At 37.1% G+C, this 24685-nt stretch overlaps 1 protein-coding gene across 3 annotated transcripts in view; it reads left to right on the forward strand.

The window, feature by feature from the left end:
- The window catches only part of atp10b (ATPase phospholipid transporting 10B), a 47919-nt gene that overhangs the window by 17659 nt on the left and 5575 nt on the right, over window positions 1–24685 (forward strand). For 2 of the 3 annotated variants that reach the window (XM_006631876.3, XM_015349429.2), the window contains exons 5-19: window positions 848–979; window positions 1153–1280; window positions 1682–1934; window positions 2768–2982; window positions 7768–7947; window positions 11757–12354; window positions 13800–13906; window positions 14506–14632; window positions 15002–15186; window positions 18793–19099; window positions 21281–21357; window positions 22104–22229; window positions 22538–22738; window positions 23748–23828; window positions 23917–24021. In XM_006631876.3, coding sequence (XP_006631939.2) covers window positions 848–979; window positions 1153–1280; window positions 1682–1934; window positions 2768–2982; window positions 7768–7947; window positions 11757–12354; window positions 13800–13906; window positions 14506–14632; window positions 15002–15186; window positions 18793–19099; window positions 21281–21357; window positions 22104–22229; window positions 22538–22738; window positions 23748–23828; window positions 23917–24021 — 2822 coding nt within the window. The remainder of the gene's footprint in view (window positions 1–847; window positions 980–1152; window positions 1281–1681; window positions 1935–2767; window positions 2983–7767; window positions 7948–11756; window positions 12355–13799; window positions 13907–14505; window positions 14633–15001; window positions 15187–18792; window positions 19100–21280; window positions 21358–22103; window positions 22230–22537; window positions 22739–23747; window positions 23829–23916; window positions 24022–24685) is intronic. The other variant, XM_015349428.2, reaches the window with a different exon arrangement.

A 24685-nucleotide genomic window follows, 5' to 3' on the forward strand; every position in this document is an offset into this window, starting at 1 on the left:
AAGGGAGGCATATCACTGCTATGCCTCAGCTGTTGACGCTCTGCCTGTGCCTGGTGAGGTCAGGCGCAAGGTTTACACCACTCCTCCTGGGCTCAAGTTGATTGTCACTCTTCTTCAATTACATTCGCCCAGTTACACCGGAATGCAACTAGGCATTCAGATCAAAGGCATGCTCATTGGCCTTTAGTCTCATTCCCTCACACCTGGGCTGCAGTGAAAATGTTAAATTTCAATGTGAACGCTGGCAGAAAACCAAACAAGAAACCACTACATTGGAGAGCCTTCATTTAAGATTATTCAGTTTTGCAGGCTTTAATAATCATCATGACTGCTCTCAAGAAAATCAAGCCGAGATTTATTTTCTTTGTTTCCTATAGATATAGATTTCAAAACAAAAACATAGCACACCTCATGAATTAGCACATCCTGATTTTAACTCAAATTTACATGAAAAATGAGTTTGCTTGAACACCTGAGATCATTAATAGAGTTTTCCGACCTGCCGTATGAGATTAACCTTGATTGACTTTCATTCCACGCTGTCATTAAAGGGAAGCAGGAGAAACTCTGTTATAAATTACTCAATTACTAGGATGCAGGTGCAGAAAAGCACTATATAGGAAAATAATGGTGTGTAGCCTCATCTTACTGCCATTCTAGATTACATTTGATGGCTAGATTGTCATATGATTGTATTGTATACATTATAACTTAAGTGTTAAATAATATATACAGTATTCCATTAATTGTTGTACAATAAATAAGAGAAAGACACAATGCTATATGAGTATTCAATTAACAAAAAACAGTCGCAATCATTGATTAATGATGTTAATTGGTGCTGTAGGTCATGAAACCAAGGCCATGCTAAATAACAATGGTCCCAGATACAAACGCAGCAAGCTGGAGAGAAGACTGAACACTGATGTGCTGTGCAGTGTTGGACTTCTGTTTTTTATGTGCCTTACAGGAGCAATAGGTAAGGCACTGACACAGTGTTACTGAATTATGATTAATGACCTATAACCTATACACAAGAGAGTACAGAGCTTTATTGCAATTATATGACATTTTAACTCATCCCCATCTCAACCTGTTTTTTAATAACAAAGTAGAAACAGGAGTTAATCTTGCCTTTTTCTCCATCCTCAGGTCACACAAAGTGGCTGCAGAATTTTCAGATCCAGCCTCCATTTGATATTCCAGACATAAATGGGGAGTACATCTCACCATCTTTGGCAGGATTCTACATTTTCTTCACAATGATCATTTTGCTGCAAGTAAGTTCTGTTGGGAAATGGTATTTATATATTTATATTTTTATTTTGAAATGAAATCACCATTTCAGCTCTGTTCTGAAATTCTGAGCATACTGGAGGATTCATGCACATTGTGACATTTTAGTCTGCTTGTGCAAAGTATTCACACAAGTATTCAAACAAGAGGAGCTGAAATGTATAGAAAATCTTATTTTTCAAAACTTATTGTCATCAAATGTTTTACATTTTGGGCTATGAATGGGAAAGTCTTATTAGTCTCAGAGTACATCTTTTCTTGCTTTCCTGAAGAAATGTCTTCCGATTTCACAGAGAATAGGAAACAACAGAGGTAAACAAAATTCTCATGGTCAGCTGAATGTATTTTAAGTGCTTTTTCCTGTTTTTTCCATCTAACATTCCAGGTGTTGATTCCAATCTCTCTCTACGTGTCTATTGAACTTGTGAAAGTGGGTCAAATCTTCTTTCTTAGCAATGATATTGACCTCTATGATGAGGAGTTGGACCAGCGCCTGCAGTGTCGGGCCCTCAACATCACCGAAGACCTGGGGCAGATACAATACCTCTTCTCGGACAAGACAGGGACACTCACGGAGAACAAGATGGTTTTCAGGCGCTGCAGCATTATGGGCACAGAGTACTGCCATCAGGAAAATGGTGAATACTTCATTATTTGAATAAGGCACAGTGGTTAGCTTTGCTGCCTTGCAGCTTTGGGGTTCTGGGTTCAATTCCAGTCATGGGGTACTATATGTGGGGAGTGTGGGTCTTCTCCTTGTGTTCCCATGGTTTTTTTTCCAGATCCTCTGGTTTCTTCCTACAGTGCAAAGACATACTGGTAGGTAAATTGGCTCCTGGAAAAATTCTGTGTCTGTGTTTCTTCCTTGCAACAGACAGATATCCCGTCTACTTTGTACCCTGCTTTGCACCTGTTGCTTGCAGAATAAGCCCTAGCTCCCCTGAATTGGAAGGAGTGGATAGAAAATGGATGGATCATGTGTTTATTTTTAACTCATGACTCATCAGACACGTTAGAAAATAAAAGTCAGAATTGTTTTTTTTGTCTTTTCATTGCAAGTAATCATGTACTGAGGCTATACAAATTTTACATGTAATCTTAAAGTAGAACCCTTAGTATGCCTTTTCATCACAGTTCTATGATAAATGGATCTTTGAAACATTTGTTCTAACTTTTATTTAGTATTTTGTAAAATGCAATGAACATATCATATTTGAATAGTTCCCCTCTTTAGTATGGGATATGCAAGTAAAAGCAGCTCAATATACTGCTCTGTAGTGCAGTTACTAAAAGTCCTCTTATGAATTCTCTTATTTCTTCCACTGTGTTACCCACTGAAAGCCATGCTGAAGTCAGCAGCTCAAACCAGAATACACACAGAAATTGTATTTATGTGTCTGTGTGCTCCCCAGTTATGACATAGCAAGACTGAATGACCTCTCATTTGTAATTTTTCTTATGTTTTAAATAGCAATACGCCTTGCAGCCCATGGAGAACTGGATTCAGATGAGGAAGACTTGTCTTATGTCCACAGACAAGTCAGGTCTCGACTCAGGCCTAACCTCAGGAGCCAGGGCACCAAAGGGCTTAGAAGATGGCATAGTGCCAAGGCCTGTTATGGTGGTCAAACTAAAAGGAAGTCAGCAGGGCGCATGGACAGTGAAGTGGCTTTCAGCAGTCCACTTGTGAGTATATGCTATATGCAAAGTTTGTGATTCTTCTATATATTTGCAAATCTATGCACTTGAACAAAATATGCCCCTATGAATGACATATTACACCTCTGTGATAAAGAACACCTTGAACAAAATGTGGGCATGCATTACACAAGGTTTTGACAGTCCATTGCAGTTGATGTATATCCCATTCTTCTGATAGAATCGCCTTCTGCTGAAGTAGTAATGAGGGATCAAGGTGTGTAACACTAAGTTGCATGTTCCTCCAATTCTACTGGTTTTCAATTCTATAGAGACCTATTGGCATTGAGGTTGCATGATGCTAAGGTTCTATTCATTTGACTGGGGATTCCTTATATTTTAGCAAGGAAAAATATCAGCATATGGATGGCATGGTAGCACAGTGGTTAGCTTTGGTGCCTCGCAGAGCTGGCTGGGGCCCTGGTTTCATTTCCCGGGGTCTTATCTACACTATGTGGAATTTGGATGTTCTGCCCATGTTTGCATGGGTTTCCTCCTGGAATTCCAGTTTCCTCCCATAATCCAAAGACATACTGGTAGGTTAATTGACTTCTGAGAAAACTGGCCCTGGTGTGAGTGTGCCCTGCGATGAGCTGGCATCTTATCTAGGACGTACTCATTCCAATTGCTTTCCAGGATAGGCTCCAGAACCCCCCCAACCCTAACCCTGTATTGGATAAGGCTGTTAGAAAGTGGATGGATGGACATATTAGCATATTCTAGATAGAAGTGGCCTACATATGTTTTAAGTGACACAAGCTGTTGTATAGTTTGTGAAATGGTTTTTGTTTTTGTAATGACCTGATGACTTGTGTTCACTGTTCTGACAGTCACTTCAACTGAGATTGTGCTGATATGAATGTTCCTTTATCTTAAGTTACACTGACAGATCTTATGAGTGAAGCCTAAGCATTTTAAGAGGTAAATAATGGAAAATGGAAGTCATGCTTTTTGCAGCTATCCAAGAAAATATGAGCCATTACATGCATATTGTTCTATATCTTTGTCACCAAAAGTTGCCTAAAACCCAGAGCTCTTAATAAAACGGTATAAGAGACCAGTGTCATGTTGCCACAATCAATATTAGATGTTTTGTACTGTTCACAATTGGATCAAGGAGGGTGTGTTGCATTAAGCATCACAATGTCTAACCAAGTAATTTTAGTTCATCAGTGATACAAGTAACTCACACAGTAAGTAATTTTAAGAAAAGTGTTTAATTTTTGTTCTACAGTAGGAGGCAAAATTTACAATCTTTCCATGCCCTTAGCTTGTTGCTGTGATTCAAATTGTACTTGTAGAACAGAGATGTTACTTTCTTCTACAGGGCACTGAAATGGCAACCTTGTCTTCTTCTGTTTTCTTTTTGAAAATTGCAGTGTTGGAAAATGGATTAAAAAAATGCACGAGGTTAGTCTGACAGGAGAGCAGGGAAACAGGAAAATGCTGTTTGTATCTGTCTGGTGGGATGCCCTGGCTGTTGGGCATTTATCTGGCTAAGCTGATTACATTGTGGCTATGAAGCAGAAAACACTGACTGATTGCAATGACATTTGGCTACAGGGATAAGTTCGGTTACACAAACCAAAAGATTCCCTATGCACTGTATATGGGTCTTTGTTTAGTTTTTGGAAACGTTATGTCTTCTGGCAAGGCAGAAAGCAAGCTTGAACTTTATGATCATTAACCTCAATTTTATTCAAAAACAATAAAGATTTGTAGGATTTTGGGGGGGTTTGAGACACAGTATATTGATTCTAACAGGACTGCCCCACATTTTTCTATCCTTCTGTCATTCAAACTATAAGGTGCATATTTCTGATGGATTTGCACTGGTCAGAGGTGAAATCAGTAAAATTATTTCTTATTCATATAAAGCAGAGAGTGTATTTAATGTAATTATGAGAACAAAACAGCAAATCAGGCCCAGGCAGCATCAGGTGAAAACGCCCATCTGTTCTCTACAAATTATTGGTACATACAGTTTTTCTGATCGCAGTATGTCTCACAAGTAAAAAATGTCAAAGGTTTTTTGCAACATTAAAATACTCCTTGTAACTGTGGAAACTGTTGGAAAGAAAATGCTGCACAGATTTGATCTCCAGGTTGGATCGGTGCTGCCTAGGCTGCGTTGTGCCGTTTTTGTTTTTTGAGACAGGCAGAGCACCTGTTTGAAAGGCTGAAAAAAGAGGCTTTGAGTGCTAGGGGGTGACAGCTTGATGTTGTCACTGTCCAGCAGGAGAGGAAAAGTGTACCATTTCCACATTCTGGCCATTTAAAGCACTGCAGACAACTGCTACCCAGCCTGCCGAGCTTCTGTTCTGTCCAGGGTTTGTCAAAACAACTAGCCTGTGCCAGAGTAACAATGTCCTGGGTGTGCTGACAGTGGAGCACTCTTCCTGATACTGATCCATTCAGACTGGCCTCCATATGGTCTAGCACTTTTTCTGCCACCAATAAAGATGGCTGCAAGCTTTTGTTTGCCATATGGGCATGCTGAGGAAACAAAACGCATTCCATTGATCCGTCATTACAGTCAGTTACCACAAAGATAACAAATGTGTTATTGTCATGGCAGCTTCTCTGCTATGAATAGTCATCTTTCTATATGCATGTGTCTGAGGGTAGGTGCTAAAGAAACTCTGAATGCAACCTTGTGACTGTGATAGAAACAAATCTGTGCAGTTGTGCAACTGTGTTCTAGTTCCCAAGGAAAGAGCTATTTCACTTAAGCTTATATGCCCTGAAGTTATGTTTGTGTGTATAGTAACATAAGAAGTGCTCATATATGGTTGGCCACTATTCACATCTAGCTCTTTGGGAGATTAGCTAGGGCATGTGCCCACCTCTATTATGCAGTCTAATGTCATTGTTCACTGACAAACCTTCCCTTCCTGCTCTTTGAAGCCCAGAGTTCATAGACTTTTGCAACTGGCAGGACTTTAAATGCCCAACTTCCCATAAAGGGTTTAACATCCAGTTCACTGGTATTTAGTTCTTTAGTTCACTGGTACCCTAGTTATTATTTCTAGGGTGTAAAGACAAAACAAAATAGTTGCAGTACATTCAAATCTGTTTCTTAAAGTGCTGTATCTAAAGTAAAAAATGTTGTGGTCTACTGTATTTAGTACCATTTTATGTTCACATTGGCTTTATATGGCTTTATATGGTCTCCCTCTGCTGTTTTAGCTGAAAGCTTCTGAAAATAAATAGGAAGTTCTTGAGGTTCGTTTATCGTATTATTGTAATATATATTATGTGCTCTGGATGTGCAAGACAAATTCCCTTAGAGGCAATAAAGTTGAATTCAATTAATTCAAAAATCTGACTAGAAATTCAGTACACATCAAACAATGCGTCTTGTCTCTCTCATTTTCTTCTTCATCACTGTCGGTGTCTGTAGACAATTTCGTGTTAAACAATGTAATTAATCATTTAGTCTGGCAAGTAAACAGTAGTTCTTCATAACCCTCTAAATTTAATTACTTTGTTGTTTTTTCTTCGATAGCACATCATAATAGTACCACAGTTTCTTGAAGATGTAGAAGAAATATAAAAATGGCATGCGCCTGATAAAGTGCACTCTTTTACTGTGTTTTTCAGTGTGATAACATGTTGAATTGCCATCTTCGAAGCTTTGTTTTTCTAAGACACAATCTGTATCTTAATTAACTGTAATTCCACAAAAGTATGTTGGTGACCCTTCTAACTTGGTTTGTTCATAGTGTGAGTAATACGCCTTAAATTCCAATTATCACTGGGCTGTACTTGAGCAAAGGGAGCAATCCAGTATCACTGAATAAAACCTAGTACACGTGTCACACAGTGCAGTTTTTGATTTGGGGGCATCTTCTGTCTGTAAGCGTCTGCTCAAAAGGGTTTGTACTCTGGCTTGCTCTCCATTGTACTGCACTCCATTCCACCTGTTCTCTAATCCCATGTGATGTCGCCTTGGCACAATTTATCAAACAGCTGTGACAGCAGGAGGCAACATGAATAAAATAAATTGCCAACATCTGTACTCAACAGATTAATGGAGCAAATAATAAGAAAACTAGACCCGGTGGAATTTTATCTGTCAGTCCGAGGGCAGTCTTGTTACAATGGAGAAAAGTAAAAAAAAATGTTGACCTAAAGAAAAATTGCAGCCCTCTTTTACTTTCGTAATCCTTCGTCTTAAAAAAAATCCATAATGGCTTTGTTAAGAATTACGGTATGTAATTTGAAAGGAGACAATTATTGGAAGGGTGTTAGGAAGAAATGTTGATGAGGAAGGTGGTATTAAAATCTTTGTGGGTGAATGGCAAACTTAGAAAAAAAATCCCATTTCATATAATTGAAAGACCCATTTATCACTGTTTTGATTCTCTGGCTCAGTTTAATCTATAATTCTGTTTATCTATTATGTCACTGTCTTATATCTTTTAAAGTAAAAAACAACATGATGAAAAATCTCGCCTCTCATCCCTTTAAAACTGCCTTTAGAATAGAGTCTATTTATCCTGAAAATTGACCTATGACTTTTTGCCCTCATGCTGACTAGGTGACTGTGACTATGAAATGTTTATGGTTTTCTTGCATCATTTTTACCTGGTTGTTTTTAATTGTAATGCCTTCATTAAAACATCACATTAAGACAATGTCCTTATAGGACCTATTTTGATGATTCCACAAAATCAAAATAAAACTGTTTTGGTTTATACTGTGCATACAGTACGTTACACATTCCACACTGAGAGCACACATTCACTTCTGATAGCTTTTTCCCTACAGGAAAAGGATGTCATCCCTGACAGGAAGCTGTTGAAGATTGTATGGGAGACAGACAGCCAAATGGAGGCATGGTGCAAACATGGTCACAGCTCTGACAGCGCCTCCTACTTTGACTTTTTCCTGGCATTGGCCATCTGTAACACAGTGGTGGTTTCTACAGGAACAGTACCAAGACGCAGGGTGAGTAATTACTCATGCACACCCTAAACACAGCTACTCATCTTGCAGCCCTTCCAATCCAAATTCCATAGGAGAGCTTCTGTATGCAACAACAAGCCCCTCTTTTCTTGAACTTGAGAATTAGTCAGATCAATTTAACACATACGCTGTAGAGTAATGATTATCACTGTCGACTTGAAGGTTGTGGGTTGGAGTCCCTGCTGAAGGCTGGTGTATCCCTGAGAATAGATCTTGAGCAACTCTCAAGTCCACTCTGCTACACAAACATAAACCAGCATTGCCTGGGCTTATCCTTCAACATCCTAGCGTCTTATTCAAGGGGGAGTCACGTACTCTCAGTCTACTTAATGCTACAGAAACCAGGATAAGCTCTGACCTCATGAGCCTCAAGGATTGAGTATGGGCTGTGGGCTTTACTTTGCACTAAAGAATTGTGGTAATCCTAAGAAATTGCTTTTGTGAGTACAGCTCATTCCAAGTTGATCCCAGTACAATCATCAGATCATTTCTTCAGAAATTATTTTTTTTGTGAGTGTTCACCCCCCACCATGTGCTTATGATGAGACATACTAAGACATACTTCATGATTCAGGGCTGTATGGCTGCATTGAAGAGAAAAATTCAGATATGCAGGCTGCCTTGCTGAAGGAGTCAAAGAACAATGTTAAAAAATGATACATAAAAGCAAATCATATAAACACCTTTATCTAGGAAAATAGCAACAGGCCATTCGTATATTTTATTATGATAAACATTTTGAGAGCTCTTCTACCTTTTAATGTTTTTATTTGGCTCAGTTTTAAGTGGGACAAATACTTGTCAAACACATATTATTATTAATTTTCAAATGCATATGCAGAAAGCTTTGCCAGGCAATTGATGACCCAGTGTAGGTCCTAGCTAATGTTCACTGATTACACTTATCTAGGTTGTACATGAAATTAATTAATGCCAAGGATCATTTGATCCCATCCACTTAATTCTGACAGCGTCCAAAGCTTAGGAAATAATTACAGTCAATCTTATTACTTTGATTATAGTTCATTCATGATTGCATTGCATCAGTTTAATCAAATCTAAAATTAAGATAATCAGAATTGCACTGCTCAAGTTCTGATCAGGCTTAAGATTTCAAAAATTATTTTCCCTTGTAAAAAACACAGAACCATATTTTTATCAATACCTTACTTTGACTTTATGTGTACAGAACAGTGACATACTGTATAGTATATCTTCCAGTTTGGTTCATGCTTTGGTAGGCTGTTGCAGAGCTACAGTATAATAACAGTGTTTTCAGTTTTCACTTGAATTATCTACCCAGTCAAAAACTGACTGACTATACACTAACTGATAAAAATTTGTGGCTATCGCCGTCGAGAACTAATAATGTCGATTCTGTCAGATGAGAGACCTGAGTTGAGTTTTTTCACCTTAAGTCTAGCTGCTACATTTAAAAAAAAAATTAGCGATCATATAATGAGCTCATCTTCATATCTTCGTTGAAGTTCAGTACTTGTGCTATCAGCAAGTGTATTCAGGTCATGTCTGAAATGTTAATGAAGACAGAGACCACGATGATTGTGTATCATTTATTGGAGTCATAGGGAAGAAAAAGACAGAAAATTGTTTTGTTATTTAATTTATAAATTGCTGTAATAAAAGGCATTTGGCATTTCAGAAAGAGCTGCAGTTTAAAGAAAAAGTCACTGACATGAATATGAGTCCATTTAAGATTTTAAAATAGTTGCCTACCAATCACAAGGCAATGACATTAGATCATTCCAAGACAGTAGATGATTAGAGTTGGTATTAAATAAACTTCTTCTCCTAACCACACAAACCATTTAGTTTATTAAATTATATTACTAGTGCCAGATTGTTTTAAGTCTCTTGCATGATTTATTTCATAAGCTTTGAAAAGGGTGCTGTGTCAGCATGCAAACTGCAAGGGAACAAGCAGAGGTTGAGCCAATGCTGAAATGTAGAAAGAAAAAATTAAACATACATATGTGGAGCTTTCTTCTGTTTATTCTTACTGAGTAGAGAAATTTAAAGTGATAAATACTGTAAGTAGCCGGAGTATATCAGGACTTAAGGTGAGAATCTTCAAGCAAATTTGTGCAGTCACAGTTGCCAGCAGAAAACATCTCCAAAGAGTGGATTTTAAGTTTCTTACCAATTGCATAGTTTTGCAAATTTTACTAGAACGGGATTTATGCAATTTATTGATTTTCATCAAAGTCCTGAGGATTGACAGCATACATATGTTACAAAATGTGAAAATGTAGGCACTTTAGTCTTTCACAGATTATATAAATATAACACGTACATCAAAAGATTTTAGATAAAGTTTGGTAACCTATTTAATTAACTCTGGGCAGAATTTCCATAGTCACTTTTCTGCTTCATGTTTTAATAATGTAGGCCATATGCATAACTAAATCTTAAAAAACAAGATTAATCTGCAGCATTTTCATGTACATATTTAAAATGTAAAAATAAATTATATATTACCAATAACCTGTGTTTCAGGCAATTCAACATTTTATATAGATTAGAATGATGATAATCACAGGTTAAAACGTATTTGCATAACTTTCTATATATAATCAAATTATATACTACATTCCTATAATTCAAAAGACATACCATTTCAGAACTTTCTTTCTAATCCCAGCCCTAAATCTAAGAATGAAGTGCAACACCCTAAATATAAATCCAACTTTAGCCAATATATAATTACTATGATTGCTACATGATAAGTAAGGACTTAATCACAGCCTTAGTTAGGTAAATTCATTCATCTGTTGTAATGATATATCACTGTCTTTATTGCAAGTGGTTCAGTGCTGTCTAATTATGAAAAGAAGCGAAAAAGGATACTTTCATCTTTTCTGAGTTTCATCCTAATTTTTGTGTCAACTTTATTTTTATTTGTTTAAATTGTGTCAAATTATTATAACCCAAAAACTCACAAGGATGGTAAATGTTGTATACATTTACAGTATGTATACTTCATACCTGTGCACATCACACTGCTTTCCCGGCAGTTTAGACAAATTGAAAGCATCACTGGACCTAGGATCCTTGAGGGGCCACTCTTATTAATATTCTTTAGTTTTGTGGTAACATTATTAAAAGTTTTTGTCCTGTCCAGTAACCTGCACACCTTTTTGCTATTTCTTCATTAAATCTCCAAATTTCACAACTTTAAAAACTTCTTTATGAAAGGTGATTAGCAAATCTCCATATTGATGGTACAATCACTCTAATTTATAGACAGGTTAAATATTGATTGTTTAACTTTATAAAATGCAGTTAGTTTATATGAAGATCTGCACCGAGCAGCACTGTGGTTCAGTGGTTAACCTTGCAGCTCTGGGGCCCTGGGGTGCGTTTGTATGGAGTTTGTATGTTCTCCCTGTATTCTCGTGGTTATCCTCTGAGTTCTCTGGTTTCCTCCTACAGTCTACAAACATAGTGGTACAGTATGTTGATTGACTTCAGTAAAAATTGGTCCTAGTGTGTGTGTATGTCTGTGTCTATACTGTGTGTTAAGAAACACTTGTCTAAGTGGTTAGAAAGTTGATGGATGAATTATCTGCATCTGCTCTTTCACCCAATTTACTTTATTTTCCAGGTGTTGGTACATAAAACTACACTGAAACTTAAAAATGCTTCATAACTGAGGATTTTTTCTAAGCCTCAGAGAACACATTATATTTATCCAGTGCCACATTGTCAGTATTAGTCATCCTTTTCTAATTCTCCTTTAATTTGGAATAATATGAGCACCTTTATATCTGCAGGTAAATGGTCCACTCAAAAAAACACCTTCCCTGAGCTCCCTCGAGGCATTGCAAAGCTTCCTGAAGAAACTAAAATCAGAGCGGTTAAGTCAAGTCATAGCCTCCCTCCAGTCCCTGTCAGGAAAAAGCAGTGGGACGAACAAGGTCAGTCCCTCGAGTTCTGGGGCTTCAGTGAATGAGGACATCGGGGTTGAAGACAGAAGCTCTAGCGGCTCTGCCAGCTCGAGAGACAGTGGCCTGAGCAGCAGAGCTAGCGAAGACGGCAGGGGAGAAGTGGATGCAGTGATGGCAAGAGACAGACCTGCGGAGAGAGACGTAGGAGACCTGTGCTACGAGGCCGAGAGCCCAGATGAAGCAGCGTTAGTGTACGCCGCCAAGGCCTATGGCTTCACCTTGCTTTCTCGGACCCCTGACCAGGTGATCGTCAAACTGCCTCAGGGCACCATCCTCACTTTTGAAGTCCTGCATACGCTGGCCTTCGACTCCACCAGAAAGAGGATGTCTGTGCTGGTCAGGCACCCAGTCACCGAGGAGGTAGTTTTGTATACTAAAGGCGCGGACTCTGTCATCATGGATTTGCTGGACTGCACATCCAGAGGTAAATGTCTAGACTGTGTTAAAATTGCCCTTGATGATAGCCTTCAATAGGGTATCTGCTATTTTTTTTTCCCCCAGGCTGATATGAAATGAAACTTCTGCGGTCCAGCAACATATTGTTTTTTCAGGGAACTGATAAAAGAAAATCAAGATGGGTTTGACAGCCTTTCCATTAAATATAGCACCTCCATTCAATCAATGAAATTCTAGACCTTTGCCCATGTGACAGCTTCTATATTCAGTCAGTGGTTTCAAGTCTACTTGGGGTTGTGTGTGCTCTGTGCTAATGGGTACAGGGAACTTTTCTTGCATAGTGATATTGTTTTTTACAGGCTACATGGTTTGCAAAAGCACTAAATTAAGTTTCATTACTGCTGTGGTGGGCTGCTACTTCTCCCTAACATGAATCAATTATGAAAAGCAGGTTTTGAAATCAGAATTCACTGAATGTACTGTAACTTCAAAGGTAGGACAGTCGGTTCAGTTTAGATCTCTGAATTAAATAACAAGCAGTATATGTAGTGTTAGTGTTTTACTCAATTTTTATATTCTAATAGTGAAATAAATCACAGTCAGACATACAGAAGAGATCTGTCCATAAGCAGAGATGAAGTTTTCAGTAAACTTTACATCAAAAAACCATTCTACCTTGGATAACATTATGTCAAAACATGATCTGAAACAAACCTGCTGTAATTTTCTTTTTAAAAATAGGAATTGATTGCCATGGATACCAGTAAGAGCATTTTCTTACCATGCTGAAAGTTTGAAAGAGATGTCACCATTTTAGCTTTATAGAAAGCATTTGACTGAAAAATAGAGTGTATATTGTATTTAAAAATGCTTTTCATCTGGTTTACTGTTCATCCTCTCTAGATTAGCTATTTTGTCGAAAAACACAAGATTCCCAATCATTGGCATACTTATAAACATCTCTCTCTGGTTATCTGTCTGACGTCATTGCTTCAATTGTACTGCAGATCAATACAACATCAAATCCAGTGAATTTTTCCCACAAAACCCATTGGTTTTGACAGCTTAAAGCAAACAGTTCTTTACCAAAGTGCCTATTGTTTTTTTGTATCCAACATAAAACTTAAATTTCATACAGTTCGTAGTAGAGGGCTTGTGTCAAAAACAGCATAGTGATGAAAACAAATTTGTATGTATTGGCAGTTTCTCCAATGTTCTATTATTATCTAATGCACTATTATTTTTACTAATAGCGGTATATCGTTATTTCATGAAGGTGGGGGTCACACAGCAATACAGTAAATCCTGCAAAAGCCTGAATGGAATTGAACTGACCAAATTATACTTACACAAGGTTAATAATTTAATGCAGGAGGAAAACATAATTTTAAACTAGCTAGTGTACTGTAAATTAATCAGAGTCTTCCCAAAACAAGATGAATGTGTTTAATGGATTCATGTTTTCTATTCCAGAAAACCAGGATGGACATAAGAAGTTAAAAAAAATAGCTGTAAAGACACAAAAGCACCTCAACTGGTATGCCAAAGATGGGTTACGCACTCTTTGTTTAGCTAAAAAGGTAAAAATTCGGAATTATAGAGTTATTTATAATTATAGTTGTGTAGTCCACAGGGAAATATCATCTTCCTCAGCACCACAGTGAACGTGAGAGATGTTGAACACAGTGATTGTTTTTGCTGTTCAATGTTTTTCCATGCATGCTTTTATTTTGTGTTTATTGTATAGTTTTAGTCTAATTTCAGCTACCGTAGCTACCATACTTTCTCAAGGTCTTTTGATGGCAGTACTCTTGCTAAACATCAATGTAGCCATCACTATGTCTCCTACTACATGAGGTGTTTTTGCTCACTGCAGACAACACAGTATACAAAGCCAATGCCTTAGTGTCAAATTTATTTCTCTATCAGTGGGTGAAATATGATTATTTACGGCTTGTCTGGATCAGAAGCACTGGTTGTCAGGGTTGATTACTTCCACATCCTTTTTTCCTTTCCACACCTATTAAAATTATGTATTTGATCAGCTATACCCAGAAGGGGAAGTTCCTCTAGCAACAAGATACTGTATGATTATTATTATTATTATTATTATTATTGTTATTATTATTATTATTATATTAAGTGGTGCCTTTGGAAAAAGCTCCCTCTGCTTCCCCAGGTTCTGAGCGAGAGAGCTTACGAAGACTGGTCCAGTGTGAGAATGGAAGCTGAGGCAGCAATTGATAACAAGGATGAACTGCTAATGGAGACTGCTCTCCACTTGGAAACTAACCTTACATTGCTTGGTAAGGCTGACAATCTGCAAGTTAAAGGATCCTGTGCAGTGCATTTCTTCACTCCATATCCATATAGAGTTGTGATAATTTATTTGCCTTCAGTATATGATTTCTTTCTGTCATAGACATTTTGGGGGTTATAACACATGGGCCTCCAGTAATCCTTTGCCAGGTGTTATGCTAATTGCCTGTACTACACCAAATCTTCTATTTGTGTCTAGTAAAAAACAGTTCTGTTCACTGAGGGCAGAGGTGAGAAGATTTTGGAAAATGTAGAAGTTATTCTGAATTTCACATTCTTTTACCAGAGAAAATGGGAAGTTATTTTTTCCTTGATCAGTTTCTAAACTAAATTATCTTTATCTATTCATTTTGTAGGGGCCACTGGCATTGAAGACCGGCTACAAGAAGGAGTGCCAGACACTATTGAAGCCCTCCGTGAAGCTGGCATACAGATTTGGGTGCTGACAGGAGACAAACAGGAGACTGCAGTAAATATTGCCTATTCCTGCAAACTACTGGACCAGACGGACATTGTCTTCACTATAAATACAGATAGCAAGGTACACTTCAAAAGAAAACGATCAATTTCACTCTCCTTTTTCTTAATTCACACAATTTTAAAGAATAAAAACAGCGATAACAAGAACCATTAGCACTTTTTTGCTCTCCAGTCCAACCAGCAGTGTGTTCAATAGGATTTTTCAAGAGTATGAGCCACAGGGAATAACAAGTAGCATTTCATCTCCTTGATATTTTATAGTACAGCTTTCATGTAGTAAACTTGTTTTCTAAGTGAAGAATAACATTTTGCAGCAGTATATTAATAGACATCATACATGTATTTTTTATTTGCTGTCAAAATCTATGTGCTCATGGATATGCTAATACAACCTACAAAAATGCCAAAGAAGTTTGTTCTGTACACAAAAGAGAAAAAAGAAACTATCATTAAAATTTAAATTAGTTCATTGAGTATGAATTTATCAAATATTAATAACTTTCAACTCAGGCTTTAGGCAAGACACAGCAGGCCCTTAGACATACACCTTTATACTTAACTCCTCCAGGTAATATGTTGTGCATTTGATAAAAGAGATTGACATGTGAGGAGACAGAAACTGAAATTACAACACTGCAGTTATTAGCATTACAATAGTACTAGACCTTCAGAGACTTGGAAGCTGAATTCCATCTGCAATGCAGAGAGTCATAATAAAAACAGACAGATAAGCTTTCATGCTCTACTGTGAAAATGTATTGCCATCTATTGAGCTCATGATATACTTTACAGAGGGCATAAAGAAGACAACTTCATTATTCTCTGTAAAGCTCTGATTTCAGTTGGTCAGAAACAGAAAGGACCAACTGGTTTCTGACCCATGCTAAGAAAGGTGAAGAAATGATTCTGTGGAAGTAGGAGGCAGATTTCAATAATACTTTTAGAAGCTTTTATGAACTGATTCAAAGATGACTGTCTCCTTGAATCACAAGGCATCTTATACATAGCTAAGAATGTTCCCCCTCCTCTTGTTAAAAATGAGCAGCTTGATGTATTTTCATTCTTACATCTGTTTCTGTAGAAAGCACAGGTTTATCAGTCTCATCTCAAGATGAGCAAATACTCTCAAGAGATGCTGTCAAGATTTCTCTGTGCTTGTTGTTTCATAGAGGAGATTTTTTTCACTCTTAAGATATGTAAAACAAAGGAGCCAGTTACGTGTCATTACATTTCTCGAACACCTTCTTTCTTATTGCCCTCCCACACCTAGAATTAACAGAAAAATATAGGGATTTTCAAGTGCAGTTTTTGTCTTATTTAAGTAGCAGATTAAATCCAGTTCAGTCATTCTGTTCTTTAACCATCACATAACTGAGACATATACAGTACATCTGAATGCCTGCTTGAAAGCATTCTGTTCTAAAAGAACATTCTACAAAATATCAATGTGTCCTCCTGTTTAGTGGCAAGTATTTTTAGAAAAAATATTTTCTTAATGTCTTATTTAAAATGTTTTGTCAAAAATGCTGATGATTCTCCTTCAATATTCAAGGACATCATTTGTCCTTCATGTAATATAGTCGCAAATAATGCACTTTATTTTTCCTGTATGGTTCAGTACCAGAATAGGAATCAAGCACTACAACAGCATTCCAAGCATTGCCCTTTAACCCTAAATTTAGTGATTCTTCAAAGATAATTGTAGAGTTTCACGTCATCAGGGTGACCTGATTGTAAGAGATAGGATTTTTGTTTAATGTGGAAGTCGTTCTTAAGTTGCTGTGCCAGCTGGAAAGTGAGGTGTGCTCTTTTTTTGCATTCACTTTCCAGCTCAACTTTCCAGCTTTCCAGAGTCAATTTTTACAACACTATAAAAATCTTGTTGGGACCTATTCCAAATTAAAAAAATTAGGCGTGTGCACGCATGCACACAGGGACAGATTTGAGACTCCAATTGACCTAGCCAGCATATTAGTGGGAAGTGGAAGAAAACCAGAGTACCCAGTTAGAATCCATGTAGATAGTGGGAGAACATGCAAACTCCACGAAGAAGGCACCCAGGATGAAACTGGCTGAAGAACTGTAAGCTGTTGAGCAGTGCTAACAACCACGAGGCCCCAGTTTTTACCTTGATGTTTTCTGATGTTTGTATTTATATTTTAAAGCTAATGATTTTTTCATAGACCCATAATATCAACAAATCTTGCCAAGAACAGGATGGGGCTGATGATGAGCATAGCACCTAGGTATTGCAGAAATGTTGTTTTTCTTGATAGCAGAGGTGGGGGGAACAAACTTCCATTCTAATTGGTGCATTTCCCTCTTGGCTTCTTTTCTTGACAGACCTCCATTGATTTTTTGCAATCTTGACTGTTCGTTAGTGAGCACTTAATTGCCCCCCCCCAGCTCTTTTCAAATGTAAAATGCATGCATTAAGTCATTGCATGCCTTCAGCTAGTTTCCTTTTAATTGAAATTTGCAATGTGGCCAAAAGCTTAGTCATTAGAAAAAAATTACATATTAGTAAAGGTCAAGCGACACATGATATACTCATTGTCCTTTATGACTTTTATGTGTGTTTTTTTAGAAATCATTTTTACAAACTGTCACAATTAAATTCCATAAGACCACATACTTCCATTATAATTATAATGAAGAGATACAGTTGTGCACTTGAATTTCTGAATAGCCAGCAATTCATGACTAGTTTTTCATTGTTTTCTGGAATGTATATCTGGCTTTTGAACAAAGTCCCTGTGACTTGAAGTATTATGAGCACGTCGCAGTGTGCTGCATTTCTGTAGCTTACAAACTCGGCCCACAATGCAGTAATTAGTTGACATTTGGTCATTATTTTAGATGTGGATATTCATAGAATTTTAACTTTTTTATTTCTGTAAGTTACTATTTCATGTATTTCAGTTCATATAATGGACACGTGGAACAGATGTTTGTCCAGCTGCTGGTTATCTTGATTTACAGCATTACCATTTTATTCAGTTAGGGGCAAAAGGCATCAATAATATCTACAACACAATTTCCAGGTGTCCCCTGGACTCATGAAAGCTTATTCGGGTTGTGTTTTGTCAAAAAGCTACAGTATACTCTCCTTAAACTGCTGTGCACACATTTGTGATTGAAATAAATTTTAAAACGAGCTTGTATTCAGCAGGCATAAAAGGACAGGTGGAGCATGTCATTAACTACTAGAAAACACGTTCCACATGGGCCCATAAGTTCTGTCATATCCATGATCAAAACCACTTTGCAAAAAGGCATCACACGTTGTAGTTTGCCTAAATAAAAATGTGAAGAAACACTTTGTCAGTAAGCTACACTCATAGGTGTGATAACATTTCAAAATTTTGCCTGTTACCAAAAATTACATTTTTTTAGTCATTTCTCTTGCCTTTTTTGGAGTATCTCCACAGTTTGTGCTGTACCAGAATGGTTCATGATGATTGTGTTTATTGATTATTGATTGTCTAGTTATGGACACAATCATGATGATGCAAGATGGCAGTGATTTTATACACATCTTATAGATTTTGTAGGTTATAATGCTAATGGTGTGGCTTTTGTTTTGCAGTAATAAGATGTGTGTATTCTAGTATCAGTCTAATAAAAAGGTATGCTGACATTTTCTGTCTTGTTTTTATATCTATAGGAGGCCTGTGAGTCCATACTTGACTGCACCATTGAGGAAGTAAAGAAATATGATCCTGTTTCCCAGTCTGAGTTATTTAGAGTAGGTATGACCTCAGTCAGGCCTGCGGCTGAGGTGTACCCCACGTTTGGCCTGGTGATTGATGGAAGGACACTCAGCTTTGTTTTTGAGGAGGACCTCAAAACGAAGTTCCTCGAACTGGCTCGGCGCTGCCGCTCTGTGCTCTGCTGTCGTGCCACTCCTCTGCAGAAGAGCTCTGTGGTCAAGCTGGCAAGAGAACAGTTGAAAGTCATGACCCTCGCCATAGGTACTAAACTAATTGCTCTATACTTTTATGCCTGACTATAAAAATATTTATTACTAACAATTAATGTCCTCATAGTCCATCAAGTTCATATACCTATATTTATAAGCTTAAGTTGATATGGAGATCTTTATGTTGAGATGAACTTTAGGGAGATTTATGTTGAGATGAACTATAGGGAACCAACTTCTTCTGCATCGAGCTTAGTCCACATTAGCTTTCCAGTTTAACTTATAAGGATCACAATGTACCATCAGAGACAATGAGATTCAGTAGCCTCTTGTACAATGCAGTCCGTAAGTATTTGGATAGTGACACAATTGTTGTTGTTTTGGCTCTGTACTCCAGCACATTGGATTTGAAATGAAACAATGACTATGAGGTTAAAGTGGAGAATGTCAGCTTTAATTTAAGGGTATTTACATCTACTGTATATTGGGTGAACCATATAGGAATCACAGCCCTTTTTATACATAGTCCTCCCATTATAGGGGACCAAAAGTAATTGTACAATTTGCTACTCAGTTGTTTCTTGGCCGGCTGTGTGTTGTTGCATCATTATTTCATGGACAAGAGAGCTAACAAAAGGTCTAGAGTTAATTCTAGATGTGGCATTTGCATCTGGGGCCTGTTGCTGTTGTCTCTCAACATGAGGACCAAAGAATTTTCAATGCCAGTGAAGCAGGCCATCATGAGGCTGAAAAATCAGAATAAATCAATCAGAGACCTTAGCCAAAACATTAGGTGTGTCAAAATCAACTGTTTGGTACGTTGTTAAGAAGCAAGAATGCACTGGTAAGCTTAGCAATAGCAAATGACCTGGTGGACCACGGAAGACCACACTAGTGGATGACTGAAGAATACTTTCAATTGTGACAAAAAAAAACCTTTTTAACTGTTGAACATATCAGGAACACTCTCCAGGATGTAGGCATAAAGTAGATGTGTCAAAGACTAAAGACCATAAAGAGAAAATTACACCAGCATAATCTCGGAAGGTTCACCACAAACCACTGCTAAGAAAGGCTGCAGAAAGGCCAGGTTACGGTTTTCTAAAAAGTACATAAAGCCTAAAGAATTCTGGGACAAAGCCTTATGGACAGATGAGACGAAGAATAACCTGTACCAGAATGATGGAAAGAGAAACATATGGAGAAAAAATAGAACTGCTCATGATCCAAAGCATACCACCTCATCTGTGAAACATTGTGAAGGTAGTGTCAGGGCTTGGGCATGTATGGCTGCCAGTGGAACTGGCTCACTTGTCTTTATTGATGATGTGACTGCAGACAGCAGCAGCAGGATGAATTCTGAAGTGTAGAAGCATCTTATCTGCTTAGATCCAACCAAATGCTTCAAAAATCATTGGATGGTGCTTCACCTTGCAGCAGGACAATGACCCCAAACATACTTCTAAAGCAACTATGGCATTTTTCAGGGCCAAAAAATGGAATGTCTTTGATTGGCCAAGTCAATGACCTGACCTGAATCCAATTGAGCATGCATTTCACTTACTGCAGACAAGACTGAAAGCAAAAAGCTCCCTAAACAAACGGGATCTGAAAATGGCTGAATTACAGGCCTGGCAGAGCATCACCAGGAAAGATACCCAATGTCTGGTGATGTCTATGGGTTGCAGACTTCAGGCAGTCATCAACTGCAAATTTTATTTAAGATTATGTTAATGTGTCCAACTACTTTAGATCTCATGAAATGAACTATGTACTAAGTTTAAAAAGGGCTGTGATTCCTATATAAGGAATGACCTATATGGTTCACCCAATATAGACATAAATACCCTCGAATTAAAGATGACATTCTGCACTTTAACCTCATTGTCATTGATTGATTTCAAATCCAATATGCTGGTGTACAGAGCCAAAACAAAATTGTGTCATTGTCCAAATACTTATGGACTGCACTGTAAGTAGCTTTTTTTCTGTGTGAAAAAAATGGTGTCTTAGTCTCCCTGCTTATACTGCCTTCTCTTTCATAGCTTTTCCTGTGCATTGATGCAGCACCACAAACATGCCAATGCTGAAAGATTTCATGTTAAATTAGCCATTTTTCTGTCATTGTATGTCCCATTACCATGTATAAGCATTTGTTGTCACAGTGAAATTGTAAGGCAGGAATTGCCACTGATGACTGATCTATTATTTTTATTTCCTTCTGTAATTTTAGGGGATGGTGCTAATGATGTAAACATGATTCAGGCAGCAGACATTGGAATTGGAATTTCTGGACAGGAAGGAATGCAGGTGTGTGAAACATATACCTGATGTTTAGGTTTCTTTTTTCAAAAACCAAAATTAGCAAGTTGCGATTTAGCAGTTCACTTGCTAAGGGATATACAAAAAAATGTTAAAATAAAAAAGGAAGCTTAACTAAAATTTCAAAAGAAAAGCATATCTTAAGAGATAAATGCTAAAACGTAAGAGACAGAATTGAGATCTTCAGGAAGAGGTTCCATGCAAAAAGTCAATTTTATTTCCTGCCTTTCCAAATTTTTATGTAATAGGATTTGGTCATGTTTTCAAACAATTTGAAAGAAAATAAGATTGGATCTGAAACACCAATATTCTCTTTGGTGTATGAAGCAAAATTAATTTTAGTGTGTTTCCATTACCACATTAACTCTGAAACATCTTACTTTCTAAGTAAAACGTAAGGTCAGGTTTCATTGTTTAGTTACTAGTTTTATGTTGATATAGTGTTTTACATACATGGACAGATTGCTCTAAAAAAATGTTCTTTCACTGCTTGCTCTTAAATTGGGTTTAGGACTTCATTCTCATACAAATGCAAAACAATCATTCCCCGAGAAACACTTCTGATTTCAGTCGCATAGCAGTCGTAAGCATAATAAGGCATATTATGCACTTTTTATTTTATTATTTCTCTTAAGGACTTTCTAATTTATGCAAATCATTTTAACCTCATTGTACTTCTAAATTTGTACAAGGATCACTCTTCTAATGAACATGTCAATGCATTCATTTTGTAGGCAGTGATGGCCAGTGATTTTGCCATATCCCGTTTTAAGTACCTTAAAAAGCTGTTGCTAGTTCATGGCCATTGGTGCTACAGCAGACTGGCAAACATGATTATCTACTTTTTCTACAAGAATGTGGTAAGTATCCACTGGGTCATGCTAGAATGGAATGTTCTATCAAAGGATTTTTCTACTTGTTTGCCTTCATTTATGTTATTAGGTCTTGTCAAAACTGAGCTGTTCATCCTTTAAGAAAGTGAATTACTACTTACTTAACTTTTGGCAGTTAGCGATTTTAATGAAAGATTTTAACTATTCATTATCCCATAATGAATTAACATATAATAAGGTTTATTTATTTTTTCCAAAAATATATTTAACAGCATTGAAGACTAATTTCTCAATTTACACATGAAATAACTGAAGTTTTTTTTATTTGAAACCAGACATATGTGAACCTCTTGTTCTGGTACCAATTTTACTGTGGATTTTCGGGAGCTGCGATGATTGATTACTGGCTGATGATATTTTTCAACCTGCTTTTCACTTCACTACCCCCCATCATTTTTGGCATTATGGAAAAAGACATCTCTGCTGAAACACTTCTAGGTTTACCAGAGCTATACAAGAGTGGCCAAAAATCTGAGGTTAGTATTGTTGTAATCTTGGCCACAAATGGTCTGTAAAACCAGAAAAGGCTCCTTTTCTCATTGTGTTGACCTATGAAACAAAAGAACCCTGGAGAATAAGTCCTGATTGTCAGTAAAGACATCTCTGGTGAGGCATTTCAAGGGTGGCTGAATGCATATAATGGACATATTCAGCACCAGTAATAGCTTCCTCTGAATTTCTAAAGTATTATATGATATATAGCAGAACAATAAACCAGGAACCTCTGAGTGTTATTGCTTCCTTGAGACTTACTTGTGACTTCAATTAATAAAGGCCTTATTAACAACATCTGCCTCAAGGACTGTTGCAACAGTGCTAAAAATTCTGCATGCCATTACAAGTGCTGTATGTATTTGCGATGCAGAGTATTTACTCTTGTAAGTGAAAATTTATACTGTCTTGAGGCACAACACAGAGATAAATTAGTCATTTTGTGGAGATTGGTAATTTATTAGTAGTAGAGTACGACAGATCTAGTTCAATAGGAATTCTCACAGAAGCCATTAGCCTGTTATATGAATAATAATTCACTTGAGTCTTACATTTTAATGGATGCTGTTTATCCTGGGTTGCAGGATGTTATTGTAGCATGGTTAAGTAAAAGTATTTTAATTGTATGTCTGGAAGTTCATATATAAAATAATCACGTATTTTATAGAGATGTTTGTACAGGATGCTTTGTACACAATATATTTATGTAATATTGTAAAAACCAAGTTCCAAATATGTAAGTAAACATAGCACATTTCTTAATTTTCTTAATTGACAACATAAAGCTCATAAAGATTGCATTCTTCTATGCCAGAAGTTTAACTTCTGTTTGTTTTGAGGGAATTGTTTCAGTAGCCACTAAATCAACATTGTTATGAAAGATTAAGTTTTTTGTTAAAAACAAGCCATGAATATTGATACATTGCAGTCATTGTGTATTCAATATTCTTTCAATTACTTTCATAAATATTTATATACTGCTTTTGATTTCAGGGATATAAGTGGCATACTTTTTGGATTGCAATGTTGGATGCCTTTTACCAAAGTCTTATCTGTTTTTTTGTCCCTTACCTCGTAAGTATAATACTTCAGTTATATTTTGGATCAATATTTTTTGTACTTTTGGTCATTTCATGTATTTTTTCTTGTTTTTCTTTGGTAGACATATGAGGGTTCTGATATTGACATATATTCCTTTGGAACTCCCATGAACACTGTGGCATTATTTATTATTCTTTTACACCTGGCCATAGAGATAAAAAACTGGGTAAGCACTCTGTTTTTTTAGTTTGCACTGTAGTTGATGAAAAATTGTTCATCTTTATTTGTGTCTTTACAGCATTTCTCCAATTTGCAGAGTAGGAATGTGACTACAAGCTATTGCAAAGGACAGTGTCTCTATTTCTACCTTGTACTGCTCATAGAAAATAAGAAAACCATATTTGACTCATGTTATAAAATGTTGACCTACATGTTGAGCTGCAGTGTTTGACAGAAGAGGGGGTAAAGTTCTATGGGGGTTTTTATATGGGGTCAGAGTGCAGGGTCAGCCCTTTATATTTGGTGCCCCTGGAGCAGCTGGGGTTAAGGGCCTTGCTCAGGGGTCCAATGGAGTAAGATTCCTCAGCCGGTCACCGGCAACCTTCCAGCCACAGACGCAGATCCTGAGCCACAGTGCAACCGCTCCGCCCTCATATGGGCCTAGGATATTGCATAGTCTCTAACCCCTGTAACATTTCCCCATTTTGTGTTTGTAATAGAAAGAGATCTTCTAATGTACTTAATAGTATGGCAGGTTGGAGTGAGAATTATGTCATTTGAGACCGACCGGGTAGTTGCAATGAAAATCGGCAAAAAAAAGTATTTAAGGAAAAAGGGCCTTTTTGAGGAGATTATTATCCTGAAGAACAAGGCCTTTTTGATGAGAATAT

The sequence above is a fragment of the Lepisosteus oculatus genome, chromosome 11, assembly GCF_040954835.1.
Source record: "Lepisosteus oculatus isolate fLepOcu1 chromosome 11, fLepOcu1.hap2, whole genome shotgun sequence".
Classification (NCBI taxonomy): domain Eukaryota; kingdom Metazoa; phylum Chordata; class Actinopteri; order Semionotiformes; family Lepisosteidae; genus Lepisosteus; species Lepisosteus oculatus.